This window comes from Oncorhynchus kisutch, linkage group LG12 (genome assembly GCF_002021735.2).
Source record: "Oncorhynchus kisutch isolate 150728-3 linkage group LG12, Okis_V2, whole genome shotgun sequence".
In the NCBI taxonomy this organism is placed as follows: Eukaryota; Metazoa; Chordata; class Actinopteri; order Salmoniformes; family Salmonidae; genus Oncorhynchus; species Oncorhynchus kisutch.
The window spans coordinates 27,194,295-27,210,639 of record NC_034185.2 but is presented as its reverse complement, the minus strand read 5'-3'; the positions used below and the strand labels follow the sequence as shown (position 1 = coordinate 27,210,639).

Sequence of the window (16,345 nt, the reverse complement as noted above, 5' to 3'; positions counted from 1 at the left end):
ATGATTGCAAGAGCACACACACATACAGATAACAATGTAAAAAATAAACATTAACACAAGATCCATGTTACAGCGTAATTGACATTTAAAGGCAATTTCCGATTGGACTGACATTACTGTGACTGCAGTCTCTGAGAAATGTGGGAACATTGCCTTTAAATGTCAATCACACTCTGGATTGAATCGAGACCATAGACTAATGGAGATACTACCTTTCCCTAATAAAGCTAGTTAATCTAGGGGCTCTATTCATTCCGTAGCACTGAAGATCTTAACATTTTTATGTGGATCTTCCACGATACTTTGTCGAAATGGATTGAATCCAGCCCTAGGTTTCTCATTCTATTACATAAATGCATTTGCTCTACAGCCACAAATGATACACCTATATTCCAAACAATGAATTGGTGGCAGCGGGTTTAGATTAAAAAAGACAATTAGGCACGTTGTCTACAATCAAAGGCACGTTGTCTACAAGTGCAAAGCACTTGAAGGGCATTTTCAAGGTAATCTCAGCTTGAGCCAATATCTGCAGTGTTTACCGTGAATGCGATCTTTGCAAATGTTGGGGAAATAGCCTTTAAAAGGCACTTTGTCAGTATGCAATGTGTTTGTCTACAACATGCCTGGAATCCTGGCCTTCCTTTATTACAATAACTTTGATTGCCATAGTTCATCTACAGTTATAAATAATGCAAGTACAGGAAAACTCAATCAATTGAATCATTAGTATTATTAACCAAATGCCATTGACCAACACAACAGTAATATTATGACATCATAGTATGCTACTGTACTGTTTGTAGAAAATACGTGTACAGGAAATCACAAAGATGTGTTTAGCAATTGATTCATGTCTAGGAGTTCAGATATTAATATGAAACTTGATAGGTAATTGACATAATATAATGAAATCATGATAAGACCTGTCTAAACACCACCTAAACCACAGCCATCCCTGTCTTTGAGGAAACAACCAGGTGGATGTTTCTGTCTGGGTGAGAGTAGTGGCAGACATATAGGTTGGTCCTGATCCAGTATATAGCTTGATCCAGAATATAGCTCGTTTTCTGAGGCAGAAAACATATGATGAGTACGGTGTCTTTCATTCCCCAATCGTGCAGACCCTTAAAGTGTGCAGGCTTTTGTTACAGCCCAGTACTAGCATGCCTGATTTAACTAATTAAGGGCTGGAGGAGTTAAGAGTTAGGTGTTTAGCAGCAGACATGTTTGTCTTGTATCAAGACTGTACAAACCTTGATGTTCATCAATTATTTGAAGTGGACTTTGTCAGGTCTTTTATACTCTCACTTGTCCCTTTGGTAGTACGTGCCTGGTGAGAGAGGTGTGCAGATTTATATCTGTGCTTTCAGTAACACATGACACTATGTTGGCATTACAATATTGATACATGGTGCTTTATTTTGCTTTCTTTGTTATTTAACAGTCTTTATAAACTGGGTGGTTCGAGCCCTGAATGCTGATTGGCTGACAGCCGTGGTATATCAAACTGTATACCACGGCTATTTTAAAAACTTTTATTTAACCAGGCAAGTCAGTTAAGAACAAATTCTTATTTTCAATGACGGCCTAGGAACAGTGGGTTAACTGCCTGTTCAGGGGCAGAACCACAGATTTGTACCTTGTCAGCTCGGGGGTTTGAACTCGCAACCTTCCAGTTACAAGTCCAATGCTTTAACCACTAGGCTACCCTGCCTCCCCAGTATGACAAAACATTTATTTTTACTGCTCTAATTAAATTGGTAAAAAGTTTACTATGTCATTACAAGACAATTACCATAGTACTATGGAAGTACAGTGTTGTAACTAGCGTAATTATAGCATTCCTACACAGGTATAAGAGCAACTTGAAGAAAGATTTAACCACATTTGACTGCTCAATAATTTATTTTTTTTATTTTTATTTATCCGTTATTTTACCAGGTAAGTTCACTGAGAACATGTTCTCATTTACAGCAACGACCTGGGGAATAGTCACAGGGGAGAGGAGGGGGATGAATGAGCCAATTGTAAACTGGGGATTATTAGGTGACCGTGATGGTTTGGACACCGGGGTTAACACCCCTACTCTTACGATAAGTGCCATGGGATCTTTAATGACCTCAGAGAGTCAGGCCACCCGTTTAACGTTCAATCCGAAAGACGGCACCCTACACAGGGCAGTGTCCCCAATCACTGCCCTGGGGCATTGGGATATTTTTTAGACCAGAGGAAAGAGTGCCTCCTACTGGCCCTCCAACACCACTTGAAAGGAAAGACAACAAAAGCAGGGAAAAAAAGAGCAGAACTCACCCCAGCCAAGAAAAGTTTCAACACCTCATCTTTCACCTGGTATTAACATGACAAAGAAGGAGTAGTAGTAAGGGTACATAATATCTATACAGTTAGTATACATTATTCACTATTGTAACACTATTAAATGATATCTTTCATTTATTTCTAAATTATATCTATATCTTTAAGGATGGACAAATACCCTTTTCTCTGCAAAACATCCAGTCAGCAAAATGAAAAGGCCCTGAAAAACATCACACAATGAATACAATGGTAAAAACTAATTACAGCTAATTTCACTCAATAATTTCAGACAGGAATATCTGTAATGGAAAATGGATGACAAAGTACCTGAAAGGAGTTTATGATGGTGAAAGCATATTTCATCAGAACACCCATTGGTGCGTTGATATCAATGAGCAGAACAAAGAATCCCAAAACCCATGTTACTCCAAAGACTGGCGTTAAAAAGACCATCACTTTCATGATGCTTTTGGCTGCCTCTTTCTCATCGGCTTTACTCCCATCAGAGACAGTGGACTTTAGGAGTGTCATAATGACAACACCCATGGAGAAGAGATTCATCAAAATAATCGTCCCGACGGGCAGAAGAAATGCGTGAATGGACCCCTTCAGAAGTCCCTCGTAAGTGAGCCAGCAGGTTTCCGTGTTGTGGTAGGGTTTCCCTGTGTATTTGTAGTACACATAAGTAGCTGACACTATCACTGTGGGACAGATGTAGCCAAGGATGGTGGACAGGAGCAGATATACCCTCTTCCTCAGCGGGTGGAAGATGAAGATGAGCTGGTGTAGTAGCATGATGCTGAGGCATAGCATCCAGCAGAACATAGCCAGGAAGAAGTACTGCTTGGTCACGGTCAGGACGAGGCACCAGGTAGAGGTTTTGATGCTGGAGAGGCAGGCGGCCAGGAAACTGCAGTCGGCCAGTAACAGGCACAGAGAGATGTTGACCAGGGCCGTGTGGCGGAAGTGCGAGAGGTTGGACTTGACGACGGCCGACCACACCAGCGCCTCGATGATGAGGAAGATGATGAGGGAGCAGATGGACACGCCGAGGCCCACGTAGGTGATCTCATCCAGAAAGAGCAGGGTCACTGGGATCTTTGACATCAGCACTGAAAAGGAGGTCAGGTGGGTACACTCGCAATAGCTTCTATTGTTGACCCCTTTCTTCCACTTGCAGCCTTCTTCAGACCATTCGTTCAATGTGGTGTTCCAGAACACACAGAGGATGTTGGAGTCTTGAGTCATCGACTGGTTGATGGGAAAGTCCAATTTGATGTCTATTTTGGAGTCATTGCTGTTTTGCAGTGTGGCTGACACCACAATGCTAGGGAATTTATAGTCTGAGAATTTAGAATTGTTTAATTTGTCAGCCAGGTTTTTTACTCCCACAGTTTTCACTATTCCCGAGGACAGGGCCAATTTGACCTCTACACCAAACACAATGTCATTGCAAGATGTGCCGTTTTGAACATTGCAGAGTTTGAGTTGTATATTTGGGGTGTCATTTCCCTCACTGGTATTCATTTTGATGTTATTCACTAGACCTTCGATAGACGTGAGGTATTTTGAGGACATGTCGTATTCAAGGGTTTTGTTGACTGCCTTCCAAGTGTTATTCAACATGTTGCTCGCTGCATCAAGAAATGTCTGAAAAATAAATATACATTTATGTTTCTGTATGAGATATACTGTACACGACTGTATAACAGTTATTTGGGGTATGGCTCACATCTAAAATGGAGTTATCCAGGGTGATGGTTTCTGATGCACTCGACATGGTATCCAGCACATTGATGGATGCACTCAGATCAGCAACTGAGTCAGCAACCATGCTCTTCTTCAAATCAGAAAAGATTTGAATAGCAACCTGAAGAGTAGCTCCAAGTCCCTCTTTAAAATTCTGTGATGTAAAAACAAACATAGAATAGTAACTTGGTTTCCTATACCAACACATTCTACAGGCCCAGAGTATTTCAACACAAGTCACACAGCATTCCATTGGCTGGATGTGTAGTTGAAGAATGTGATATATCATATGACCAACCCGTGAGTAGTGTTGTCATATTACTAAATGTCAGGAATGCACTTTTACAGAAAATGTAGGCATTCACCGAAACATTACCAACGTTCCATATCAACTTCGCAGTATAAGAGTTGTGTGAGTGCAGAAGGTGAAAGGTCATACTCACTGCTGCTGCATTGACAACTTTGTTGAGCTCCTCATTGACACAGTTATCCAGCACCTCCATCCACTCAGGCCCCTTGCATGTCCGCTCTTTGTACCCAACTCTATTCACCTCACATTTTCGGATGGTGACAGTTACACCTTTTGGGGTTTTTGGCCAAACGTTACTGTCTTCAGGACAAGCCTGGTTCCTGTCATGAGCTGAATATAAACAGCAGTAAAGAGTATTAATAGGAATTAAGCCTCATCTTCTTCATCCCTTCTGGATGTAAGGGGACTTTAACCAATCACATCATTTCACACATTTGAGGGATAGTAATTAACTGGAATGGCTTTTCCTTTTTCCCCTTTTTTGTATGGACTCATACAATCTGAACATACCATATATCACTGGGATAGTTATGCTTGCTTTCTTGATCTCATCCATCTGATTTGTAAAGCTGACGATGACAACATGGGGTGAGCTTGATGGACTGCAATTTATAGATATCACTGTGGTGTAGGCTATCCCCGCTGGTGGTACTAGAATAGAATGTGGTCACACTTTATTTGGATAGTGAAGATTTTCCATCTGGAGATGCTCTACAGATGGTCGTACTATCAACAAACTATCTGTTGATAAGCAACTGCTTATTTATTATCAAGTTACTGCAACTTTAATCATTTTGAGCACAAAAATAAACAAGGTGATACATAGTTCAAGACACAAGACTAAGAGTTCCTGGTACCTGGTTTAGTTTGGAGATTTGGAGTTTGGAGATTATTTTGGTATGACCAAGTGACCGTGTATTGCTCTGTGCTGTTATCGATGGTTGCGGTGACTGTCACAGGAGGCACTGCATCTTGGCATTCTACAGTCAGTGGGTCAATCGTCATGGTGATCTTATCTGGTAGCAGGGCTACCTTCAACTCTGCAGTGGCTGCGTGCACAATGGACCCTTTGGAAAATCCACACTTATAAATCCCTTCAGAAGCAGAGGGATAAAATAGTTAATCATCACTCAAAAAGCAATAAACATTACCAACAGTAGGCCTATTTCAGCATCGAACAAAATGAGATGCTATATTTACAATGGCTTCATAAACATGAAATAGAATCCTACACCCTCAACTTATATTGGCAAGCATCATAGGTCTCTCAGACTCACCTGCCCAGTTCCCTGACAACTTTATAATTTGGACTGTGGTACAATTGTGTGGCGTTTCATTGGGTAATGAGACTGTTATGCTGCTTCCAGTGTTCAGATCAAATGTCTTATTTCCTTTTAACAGGTTCCAGTTCCAAGAGCCGTTTGTTTTCTCTTCAAATCTGCAGTTTAGCGTCGGTGTTGAGGAGAATTTCACTGTGTCCATTGGATACTGAATGCTCACGAGTCCTGTGGAAAAGCAAAAACATACAGTATCAATGCAATAAATAATACAATACATCCTTACACGCTTTACATAATAATTTCCAACATAACAATCTATTTCATACCATAATCCTTGCCACATTTCTCAGTATGAAACTGTCTCTGCACTTGTTTGTATGGTCCGGCAAAGGTCATCATAGTATCGAAAGCTTAGCAAGTTAAACTCTGAAACTACAACTGATTAGAGTGTGCAGAGACTCCATTTAAAAAAAAATATATATATACTGTATATAATATTTTCTCGTGTGACTTATCTGAGCCTAATGCCCCGGTGTTTTTGGCAGATCTACTCATGGTCTTAATATCACTACGTGAAATGGCTGTACTGTATTGGAAGGGGCAGGGCATTTACCTGATGTTTCAACAGCTATTTTGCCAACAGTAGGTTCCAGGTCAGCTATTATTTTTGCAAGTGTATCAGTCAGAAATATGACACTGAGATCCACTTTGAAATCAACAATTTGTCCATCATCCCTTATGTGTCCGTATTGAGTTGCCAATGGGTGAAAGGGAGACAAAATCAGAAATTGATGTTGCACCTTTGGGGAGAAAAACAAGCACTCTGCCAAATATTAAGCAATGAGAAAATACATCCAATACATTTAGATTTCATTACCTTGGTCCAGACACATTGAGGCACTCAAACCCATGTAATTGTTTAAAACCATCTGTAAGCTGAGATGAAAAGGACATTTTAGCATCAATATTACATATAGTGTGTGTTCAGGTGTCACATTAACTTACTATACATGTTAATCATTTTCATCACAATTTCAGCGAATTTGAATTCCCTAAAATTAAAATTAAAATGTACCTGTTTTTTGATAGTATCAGTTTGATTAATTGTTATTCTCACTCGGACTGTTCCATTAAAGCGAACTATGTCAACAAAAACAAACAATTACAATAGTGTAAAATATACAGCAACACTGCAACAATAACAATAACTACATTAATAATAGCAGTGGATGACAATTAGTAGAACCAACAGCAACAATGACACAATGAAGAAGGAATCATAACAATACTTGTTTAATAGTATCAACTAGGGCTAGGCTATTGATCATATAGAAGAATGATAGCACAAATAACAGTATCAGCAATAGTACCTTTCACTTTGGGTATGCAGAGGGCTGGGTAGTCAGAAATATTTGCGTTACAATATGAGTAATTGCAACACTGGAAATTGCCACACACGTCGTTACTCCAGATGTACGCTGATGAACAGTTACACGTAGAAGCATTCCCGACAATTTGACATTCTACAAAGAAACACACATTATCAATCGGGCTATGGATGAAACACTGATAGAGAATCATTTTAAACACATTTTTCTCTATGAAACCATATTTGGTAGAAATAGTGATACTGTACCTGCTGTTAGTTCAAGCAGTTCAATAGTCATTGTTGTATTAGGTGTTGCTATTTGCTTGATTGCTGATAGAGCACCAGAGACGTACAACGTAGCATTGCTTTCTATCATGAACTCAGCCATGTAGGTATCTAAAACAATCAGTGACATAAAGGAAACATTTTGGCAAATAGGCATGAGAGCCTGTTCGACTTCTGATTTAAATGATAAGAGGAGAGGGTCTCCAAGTGTGCATCTGCTTGTGTGAGTTACTTAGTAATTTCACCTTTTCATAGAGAGTAAGCTGCTTGGTTTGTTATGTATTCAGACATAAATGCATAAATAACTCACCCACTGCTAAGGCCTGTGTCAATGAAGAGAGAGACACATTATATTTCATCACTAAAGGGACATTATAAACTGGCTGATTTGAGCCCTGAATGCTGATTGGCTGCCAGCCATAGTATATCAGACCGTATACCACGGGTATGACAAAACATTTATTTTTACTACTCTAATTACATTGGTAACCAGTTTATAATAGCAATATATGGCCAATATACCACGGCTAAGGGCTGTATCCAGGCACTCTGCATTGCGTTGTGCATAAGAACAGCCCTTAACCGTGGTATAATGGCCATATACCGGCTCATTTCAAATACCATTACAATGTACTGCTTACCTGCTGGTAATGGAATAACACACCAATGAAAAGTATTACAGCTCTGGCCCACATCGTTTGTCTGATGGAAGTAAAGAAGATGGACACTGCTTCAATCATTTGGACACATTACTTAATTACAATGTTTGGCTCGTCGAGTGAAACAAAAAGTGAAGACATAACATCACTTTTCTGATAGTCCATTCCCATTGTTGTTATATTTACCTCATTTGAGTCTGTGTCTATTTGTTGCTTTTATTCTTCTATTCAGATGTTATTATCCATCTCTGGGAATGTATTTTATTTTATTTTTTAATATTTCCCTGTGAGGTAGCTACTTAAATAACGAATACACTTCAGAACCATTACTAACCTCTTATCTCATGTGCCCCTTTCCCTGAAGTACAAAAAGTCATAATTTAACTAGACAAACATTCCTTTGCATTACTTTGCATTTTCCCCGTAACACAAACACAGCAGGCAGTGAGCTTGTCCTGCTGAACTGCTGATGGTGTACTGAATCTCTCTGATCAATAAACAAAACCCAGAACAATGCACGTACTATGTACACTTTTCTGTATGTCCTCTCAATCATTTACATGTCGGAAGAGTCCCTTCAGAAAGTATTCAAACCCCTTAACATTTTCCACATTTTGATGTGTTACAGTCTGAATTCAAAATGGAATAAAAAAAAGTTCTCCACCATCTACACACAATACCCCATAATGACAAAGTGAAACATGTTTTTATAAAATTTTGCAAATGTGTTGAAAATGAAATACAGAAATATCAAATTTACATAAGTATTCACACCTCTGAGTCAATACATATCTTTCTGGATTAGTCTCTAAGAGTTTTGCAAACCTGGATCATACATTATTATAAAAAAATAGATTTGACAGACATTTTGAAGTCTTGCCATAGATCTTCAAGCCGATTTCAGTCAAAACTCTAACTAGGCCACCCAGGAACATCCAATGTTGTCTTGGTAAGCAACTCAAGTGTATATTTGGCCTTGTCTTTTAGGTTATTGTCCTGCTGAAAGGTGAATTATTCTCCCAATGTCTGTTGGAGAGCAGATTGAATCAGGTTTTCGCTAGGATTTTGCATGTGATTATCTTTATTCCGTTTATTTTTATCCCTAAAAAACTCCCTAGTCCTTGACGATCACAAGCATACACATAACATAATGCAGCCACCACATTGCTTGAAAATATGAAGAGTGGTACTCAGTGAAGTGTTGTGTTGGATTTGGCCCCAACATAACACGTTGTATTCAGGACATGAAGTTAATTTCTTTGCCACATTCTTTGCCGTTTTACTTTAATGTCTTGTTGCAAACAGGACGCATGTTTTGAAATGGTTTCATTATGCACAGGCTTCCTTCTTTTCACTCTGTCATTTAGGTTAGTATTGTGGAAACGACAATGTTGTTGATCCATCCTCAGTTTTCTTCCTTCACAGCCATTAAACTCTGCAACGGTTTTAAAGTCACCCGTTGGCCTCATGGTGAAATCCCTGAACGGTTTCCTTTGTCTCCGGCAACTGAGTTAGGAAGGACGTCTGCATCTTTGTAGTGACCGGGTGTATTGATTCACCATCCAAAGTGTAATAACTTAATAACTTCACGATGCTCAAAGAGATATTCAATGTCTGCTTTTTCCCCTTTTTTTTTTACACATCTACCAATAGGTTCCCTTATTTGCGAGGCATTGGAAAACCTCCCTGGTGTATGTGGTTGATTTTGTGTTTGAAATACAATGCTCAACTGAGGGGCCTTGTAGATAAGTTTATGTGTGGGGTACAGAGATGAGGTAGTCATTCAAAAATCATATTTTAAACACTATGTTTGCGCACACAGTGAGTCCATGCAACTTATTATGTGACTTGTTAAGTAGTGATGAGTCGTTCGTGAACGAGTCGGCTCTAAGAGCCACAGTGTCTCCTGACCCCTCCTGTCTCAGCCTCCAGTATTTATGCTGAAGTAGTTTATGTGTCGGGGGCTAGGGTCAGTTTGCTATATCTGGAGTACTTCTCCTGTCTTTTCCGGTGTCCTGTGTGAATTTAAGTATTCTCTCTCTCTCTCTCTCTCTCTCTCTCTCTCTCTCTCTCTCTCTCTCTCTCTCTCTCTCTCTCTCTCTCTCTCTCTCTCGTGCTGCTGCTCCAGTTTCAACTGTTCTGCCTGTGGCTATGGAATCCTGACCTGTTCACCGGACGTGCTACCTGTCCCAGACCTGCTGTTTTCAACATCTCTAGAGACAGCAGGAATGGTAGAGATACTCTTAATGATCGGCTATGAAAAGCCAACTGACATTTACTCCTGAGGTGCTGACTTGCTGCACCCTCTACAACTACTGTGATTATTATTATTTGACCATGCTGGTCATTTATGAACATTTGAACATCTTGGCCATGTTCTGTTATAATCTCCACCCGGCACAGCCAGAAGAGGACTGGCCACCCCTCATAGCCTGGTTCCTCTCTAGGTTTCTTCCTAGGTTTTGGCCTTTCTAGGGAGTTTTTCCTAGCCACCGTGCTTCTACACCTACATTGCTTGCAGTTTGGGGTTTTAGGCTGGGTTTCTGTACAGCAGTTTGAGATATCAGCAGATGTACGAAGGGCTATATAAATACATTTGATGTGATTTGATTTGAGAATTTGGATGCATTTTAATAATGTAGACAATGTTAGAGCACAGTGTAGAATTTGCCAAAACAAAATCTCAAAACAAAATCTCATATAAAGCCAGTTCTATGCACAATCTACAGCGCCATATGCGAACTGTGCACCCAACTGTGAAGCTAGCTGTAGCGGAGCTTCGAGAAACTAGCGGGCCTGCTAGTGATAGTGGTGGAGCCAGCACCTCCACACATGGAGATGTATCCACTCAGTCAAGTAGGCCTACTCCGCGACCCACAGAAACACAGTCTTCTATGGACCAGTTTATGCCAAAGTCTATGTCTGTAGCAAAACAAGGCCAAATTTATATTGCATTGGCTAAAATGACTGCCACCGATTTCCAGACATTTTTGATCGTGGAGGACAGAGGTTTTAGAAATTATAGCAATAGTCGAAATCCAATGTACACAATTCCAGGCAGGAAAATCCTTTCAAAATCACTTATTCCACAGCTGTACGAGAGCACACAGGCTTCAATGCGGAAAGAGTCCAAAAAGCTACTACAGTTTGCCTTACCACTGACTGCTGGACATCAAGGGTAACCACTTCTTACATGTTGGTTACATGTCACTTCATTGAAGATCTTTCGATGTCTAGCTGTCTTCTGGACTGCTTTGAGTTCAGTGACAGACACACCTCAGAGAACTTGACAGAGGAACTGTTGAGAGGGGCCTGAGAATGGCAACTAGATGGAAAAGTGGTCTGTTGTGTTAGCAACAATGCAGCTAACATAACTAAAGCCATGAAAATGTTTAAATGGACCCATCACCCATGTCTTGCCCAGACAATCAACCTGATTGTAAGAGATGCTATGAAGGTGATGAAGCCCACTGTGGACAAAGTTAAAGCAGCTGTGGAATATTTCAACAGGAGAACAGTAGGTGCTGAAAAACTAAAGTCTACACAACGCCAGATGGGGATGGCTGAGCTGAGGCCTAAACAAGACTGCACTACAAGGTGGAATTCAACATGTTTTATGTTGAAGAGGTTTCTTGAGTCAAAGGATGCCATCATCTCTACCATGGCCATTGTCAATGCACCTGTTGATGCTCTGACCCAAGAGGAATGGGAGGTGGTGTGCAGAGTCCTGGAGCCCTTTGAGCAGGTCACGGTGGAGATCAGTGGAGAGAGGTACAGTAAGCAGTTATTACTACATCATTATTTAATCCAGTAATTATATATGTATATGAGCAGTAGATGAGGATGTAGTATCAGTAGACAAAACATGAACCTGAACTAATAAGTTACTGTTCTCTCTTTCCAGCTATGTGACAGCCTCAAAAATTATACTTCTGTGTAAGGGTCTGCAGCGAATCACCGCCAGTCGCCAGAGAGAAGCAAATGTAACCACAGGACATGTGACATAGTTGATTGACACCCTATGTTCATCAATGGACAGAAAGTTCCACAGAATGGAATATAATCACGCACTATCAGAAACCGCTGCACTTGACCCCAGGTTTAAGAAGTTAGCCTTCAGTGATGCCAGAGTGATTGATGAGGCTCTTCAAAGAATAACCTCTGCAGCAGGGAGGGACAGCCCCAACAGTCAGCTGGCTCAAGCACCAGGGCAACAGGAAGAAGAGGGATCAGATGGAGCAGAAGCACCAGCAGTAGTGCCACAAATGTCTGCTGTTTGGATGTTGTTTGACGAGAGAGCAACTGGGGATGCAGCACGAAGGAATCCCTCAGCAGATGCCATAATGGAGGTCTGATCCTATTTGGAGGAGCCCCTTCAAATAGTGGCCACATCCCTTCCCTCTGAGCCGAACGAGCCGGCTCACTGAAAAAAGCCGGAATGCCTATCACTATGGTTAAGCACATTTTTACTCATGAACTTATTTAGGCTTGCCATTACAATCTTTGACATTATGGAGTATTGTGTGTAGGCCAGTGACATAAAATCTCAATTTAATACTCAACCAAATGTGGAAAAAGTCAAGGGGTTTGAATACTTTCTGAAGGCAATGTCGATATTGATAAAAACGATTCTAAAAATGTAACTGCAATAGAGCATGCTGGGAAATATAGGGATGGGTGTAGTTTTGGTTCAACTCTGGTTATTGACACCTACACTGGGGGTTATTGTACTTCTTTACAGTGTTAATTTAACTGATATGAAAGGGACACATTTGTAGGCTTCCATATATTTCAAGAAACTTTTAGAATTCTGAAGAACCGTAGATGCCACGTCAAGTACCTCACACTTAACTCAAAGGTTCTTTATCGCATAAGAGTTCTCCAAGGAACCTTAAGAGCGGAGGATGAACCATTGAATAATTTTCATTTTTTCCAGTGTAGACCACCATGGCACACATACAGTGGGGCAAAAAGGTATTTAGTCAACCACCAATTGTGCAAGTTCTCCCACTTAAAAAGATGAGAGAGGCCTGTAATCATCATAGGTACACTTCAACTATGGCAGACAAAATGAGAAAACAAAATCCAGAAAATCACATTGTAGGATTTTTTATGAATTTATTTGCAAATTATGGTGGAAAATAAGTATTTGGTCAATAACAAAAGTTTATCTCAATACTTTGTTATATACCCTTTGTTGGCAATGACAGAGGTCAAACGTTTTCTGTAAGTCTTCACAAGGTTTTCACACACTGTTGCTGGTATTTTGGCCCATTCCTCCATGCAGTTCTCCTCTAGAGCAGTGATGTTTTGGGGCTGTTGCTGGGCAACACGGACTTCCAACTCCCTCCAAATATTTTCTATGGGGTTGAGATCTGGAGACTGGCCAGGCCACTCCAGGACCTTGAAATGCTTCTTACGAAGCCACTCCTTCGTTGCCCGGGCAGTGTGTTTGGAATCATTGTCATGCTGAAAGACCCAGTCATGTTTCATCTTCAATGCCCTTGCTGATGGTAGGCTTTGTTACTTTGGTCCCAGCTCTCTGCAGGTCATTCACTAGGTGCCCCCGTGTGGTTCTGGGATTTTTGCTCACCGTTCTTGTGATCATTTTGACCCCACGGGGTGAGATCTTGCGTGGAGCCCCAGATCGAGGGAGATTATCAGTGGTCTTGTATGTCTTCCATTTCCTAATAATTGCTCCCACAGTTGATTTCTTCAAACCAAGCTGCTTACCTATTGCAGATTCAGTCTTCCCAGCCTGGTGCAGGTCTACAGTTTTGTTTCTGGTGTCCTTTGACAGCTCTTTGGTCTTGGCCATAGTGAAGTTTGGAGTGTGACTGTTTGAGTTTGTGGACAGTTGTCTTTTATACTGATAACAACTTCAAACAGGTGCCATTAATACAGGTAACGAGTGGAAGACAGAGGAGCCTCTTAAAGAAGAAGTTACAGGTCTGTGAGAGCCAGAATCTTGCTTGTTTGTAGGTGACCAAATACTTATTTTCCACCATAATTTGCAAATAAATTCATTAAAAATCCTACAATGTGATTTTCTGGATTTCTTTTCTTCTCATTTTGTCTGTCATAGTTGAAGTGTACCTATGATGAAAATTACAGGCCTCTCTCATCTTTTTAAGTGGGAGAACTTGCACAATTGGTGGTTGACTAAATACTTTTTTGCCCCACTGTAACTGCATATGCTTATTAACTAAAAATCCTCAACATTTTACTTGAGGTAATTTAACAGTGAAAAGGGTTGGCCTACACATTCAGCTGGATCTTACACAATCTTACATGATACTTAAACCTATGGACTAGCACAATTACACAATAAAAACAAATTGTTCTATATAGTGCCATATAGGGGTTATTTGGCTTGTAACCATAGCAGAACCCTTGTATATAAAGAACCATGCTCATAAGGTTCTACATGAAATGTATGGTGCTATATAGAATCCTTTTCTTAAAAATAAAATTCTACATAGCACCAAAAAAGGGTTCCGCGATGGTTACAACCCTTTCGGGGTTGTTTTTTAATGGTTCTTTTAGAACCTTTATGGAGGTTATAGGGTTTATAGAACCTTTATGGATGTTCTCTATCTCAAAGGTTATTTTTTAGAACTATAACATTTTTTATTCTGGTTTAATAGCCATATTATATTGTTAAAACACCATATATTTCATTATTGTGTTCATTGTATTATTGTGTTTATTAACAAATTGCATCAGGTGTGTTAGCTCTGGAATGGCTGAGGAGAGAGCTGAGAACTACTGACTTAGTCAAACATTCTCAATTGACACAAGTCTATACATTCGTTTTTCACAAGACACCATCACTGGACATATACTGTACAAAATGTAATCGCATAACACAACAGATCAGATAAACTGGAATGACAGTCTCACTCACGGTTGGACAAAAAGAGCCGTGAAAAACCACGCCTCAAATATTCTAATAAGCCACCCCTTCATTTTTATAATTACTGAAAGAGGATAGAACCCTTTTTTGAACAGCAATGAACCATTGAGTCAGTATGGTTCCACATTTTTTATTACCGCAGATATAGATATTACTGCATTGTCGGAACTAGAAGCACAGGCATTTCGCTACACTCGCATTTCGCTACACTCGCATTACCATCTGCTAACCATGTGTATGTGACCAATAAAATGTGATTTGTATTAAGAACCATCACCCTTCCCAGAGAACCCTTGTGGAACCCTACTTTTTTTTGTGTGTACAAAACCTCCTGGTGCGTTTAGAGGTTATCACAGCACAGAAAAAGTTATTAAGCCACTTTTATAAAGTAATGTATGGCCTCTCAATATGACATTCATTTAAGCATTAATGAGATGGTACACCAGGCAGTGTGAATAGAACAGAATACTATGCAGAAGCAGCCTGTTTAAACAGGCTACATTATTCCAGACACACCTCTTTTCGGTCTATTGAAGCTCACTTTATTTTAAAAGAACTTGAGCAGAAATAAACTGAAGTGTCTCAATTGAAAGCACTTTTTAGGTCTTGGGTCTTGGAAATCTCCCCTAAAAGTAAACTATTTTTCAACATCAATACAATACAGCCATTCTGCTAGCCAAACTAATTATTGGTAACTAAATTTAATAAAATGTCACAATATTCAAAATGTTTCACTCACACAATAAAATGTTCTGTTTAAAGTTATTTTCAAACTACATATTTGTCACGGGTTACTAGCTGTGGAAGGTAGGAGTCAGGCGCAGAGAGCAGAGGCTTCAATAACAGAAGTCTCTCTGGCACAAAAACGGTCACGCCAAACACAGGGCGCAGAAACACTGACCCGCCCAAGCACACAGGGCAAAACGATCCAGAGAGAAAATACATCCAACACCGACAGTGAACACAAAATAATCCCGCACAAACCCCAGCGGGCCAAACAGGCTTACATAGACCAGAAATCAAGAAACACAAAAGAAACAGGTGCAACTAATAAGACTAAACCAACAGACAAGGGAAAAGGGATCGGTGGCGGCTAGTAGGCCGGTGACGACGACCGCTGCCCAAACAGGGAGGGGAGCCACCTTCGGCAGTCATGACAATATTGGCATGCGTTTGAATAAGAATATACAGGGCAACCACCAAGTCTTAAGCAGTATGAACCATTTGTAAATGCAGTCCTTCATAGAAATTATGAAAGATAATATATTTTCAGGAAGAGGAGATACTGACCTTGATTTAAGAAATCTGCTCATAAACCTGGATTTTACTTGTGAAACCAGTGATCAACAGGTGGGATGCAGTTCGTAATCCATGATCACCAGGAGGCCTTCAGGGTAGACTGAACACTCACAGTGAAAAAAGCTTGAAAGCAGCACAAGAGATGCGTCAGATGACGAT

The 16,345-nt window shown here is 40.2% G+C and overlaps 1 protein-coding gene across 1 annotated transcript; it reads right to left on the bottom strand.

Annotated features, from left to right (window-relative positions):
• Window positions 1-98: 98 nt before the first annotated feature.
• On the bottom strand, window positions 99-16,279 carry LOC109900794 (adhesion G-protein coupled receptor F3). Its single transcript, XM_020496619.2, has 18 exons — window positions 16,178-16,279; window positions 7,954-8,014; window positions 7,623-7,635; window positions 7,295-7,423; window positions 7,029-7,181; window positions 6,734-6,798; window positions 6,536-6,594; window positions 6,272-6,393; window positions 5,656-5,883; window positions 5,236-5,472; window positions 4,889-5,029; window positions 4,512-4,708; window positions 4,052-4,222; window positions 2,647-3,969; window positions 2,498-2,539; window positions 2,314-2,349; window positions 1,257-1,333; window positions 99-1,070 (listed from the first exon to the last, which is right to left on the bottom strand). The coding sequence occupies exons 1-17, from the start codon at window positions 16,198-16,200 to the stop codon at window positions 1,268-1,270; spliced, it is 3,066 nt and encodes a 1,021-aa protein (XP_020352208.1). The 5' UTR covers window positions 16,201-16,279; the 3' UTR covers window positions 99-1,070; window positions 1,257-1,267.
• Window positions 16,280-16,345: the final 66 nt, after the last annotated feature.

What these genes read in the sequence shown, in the direction of transcription:
- LOC109900794 (XM_020496619.2), bottom strand. Translation starts at nt 16,200, where the DNA reads ATGAGCAGATTTCTTAAATCAAG. An exon ending in ACTGCTTGAACTAACAGCAG is followed by an intron (nt 7,182 to 7,294) that starts GTACAGTATCAC and finishes GTTTCTTTGTAG; the next exon opens with AATGTCAAATTGTCGGGAAT. An exon ending in GTTGTCAGGGAACTGGGCAG is followed by an intron (nt 5,473 to 5,655) that starts GTGAGTCTGAGA and finishes CTGCTTCTGAAG; the next exon opens with GGATTTATAAGTGTGGATTT.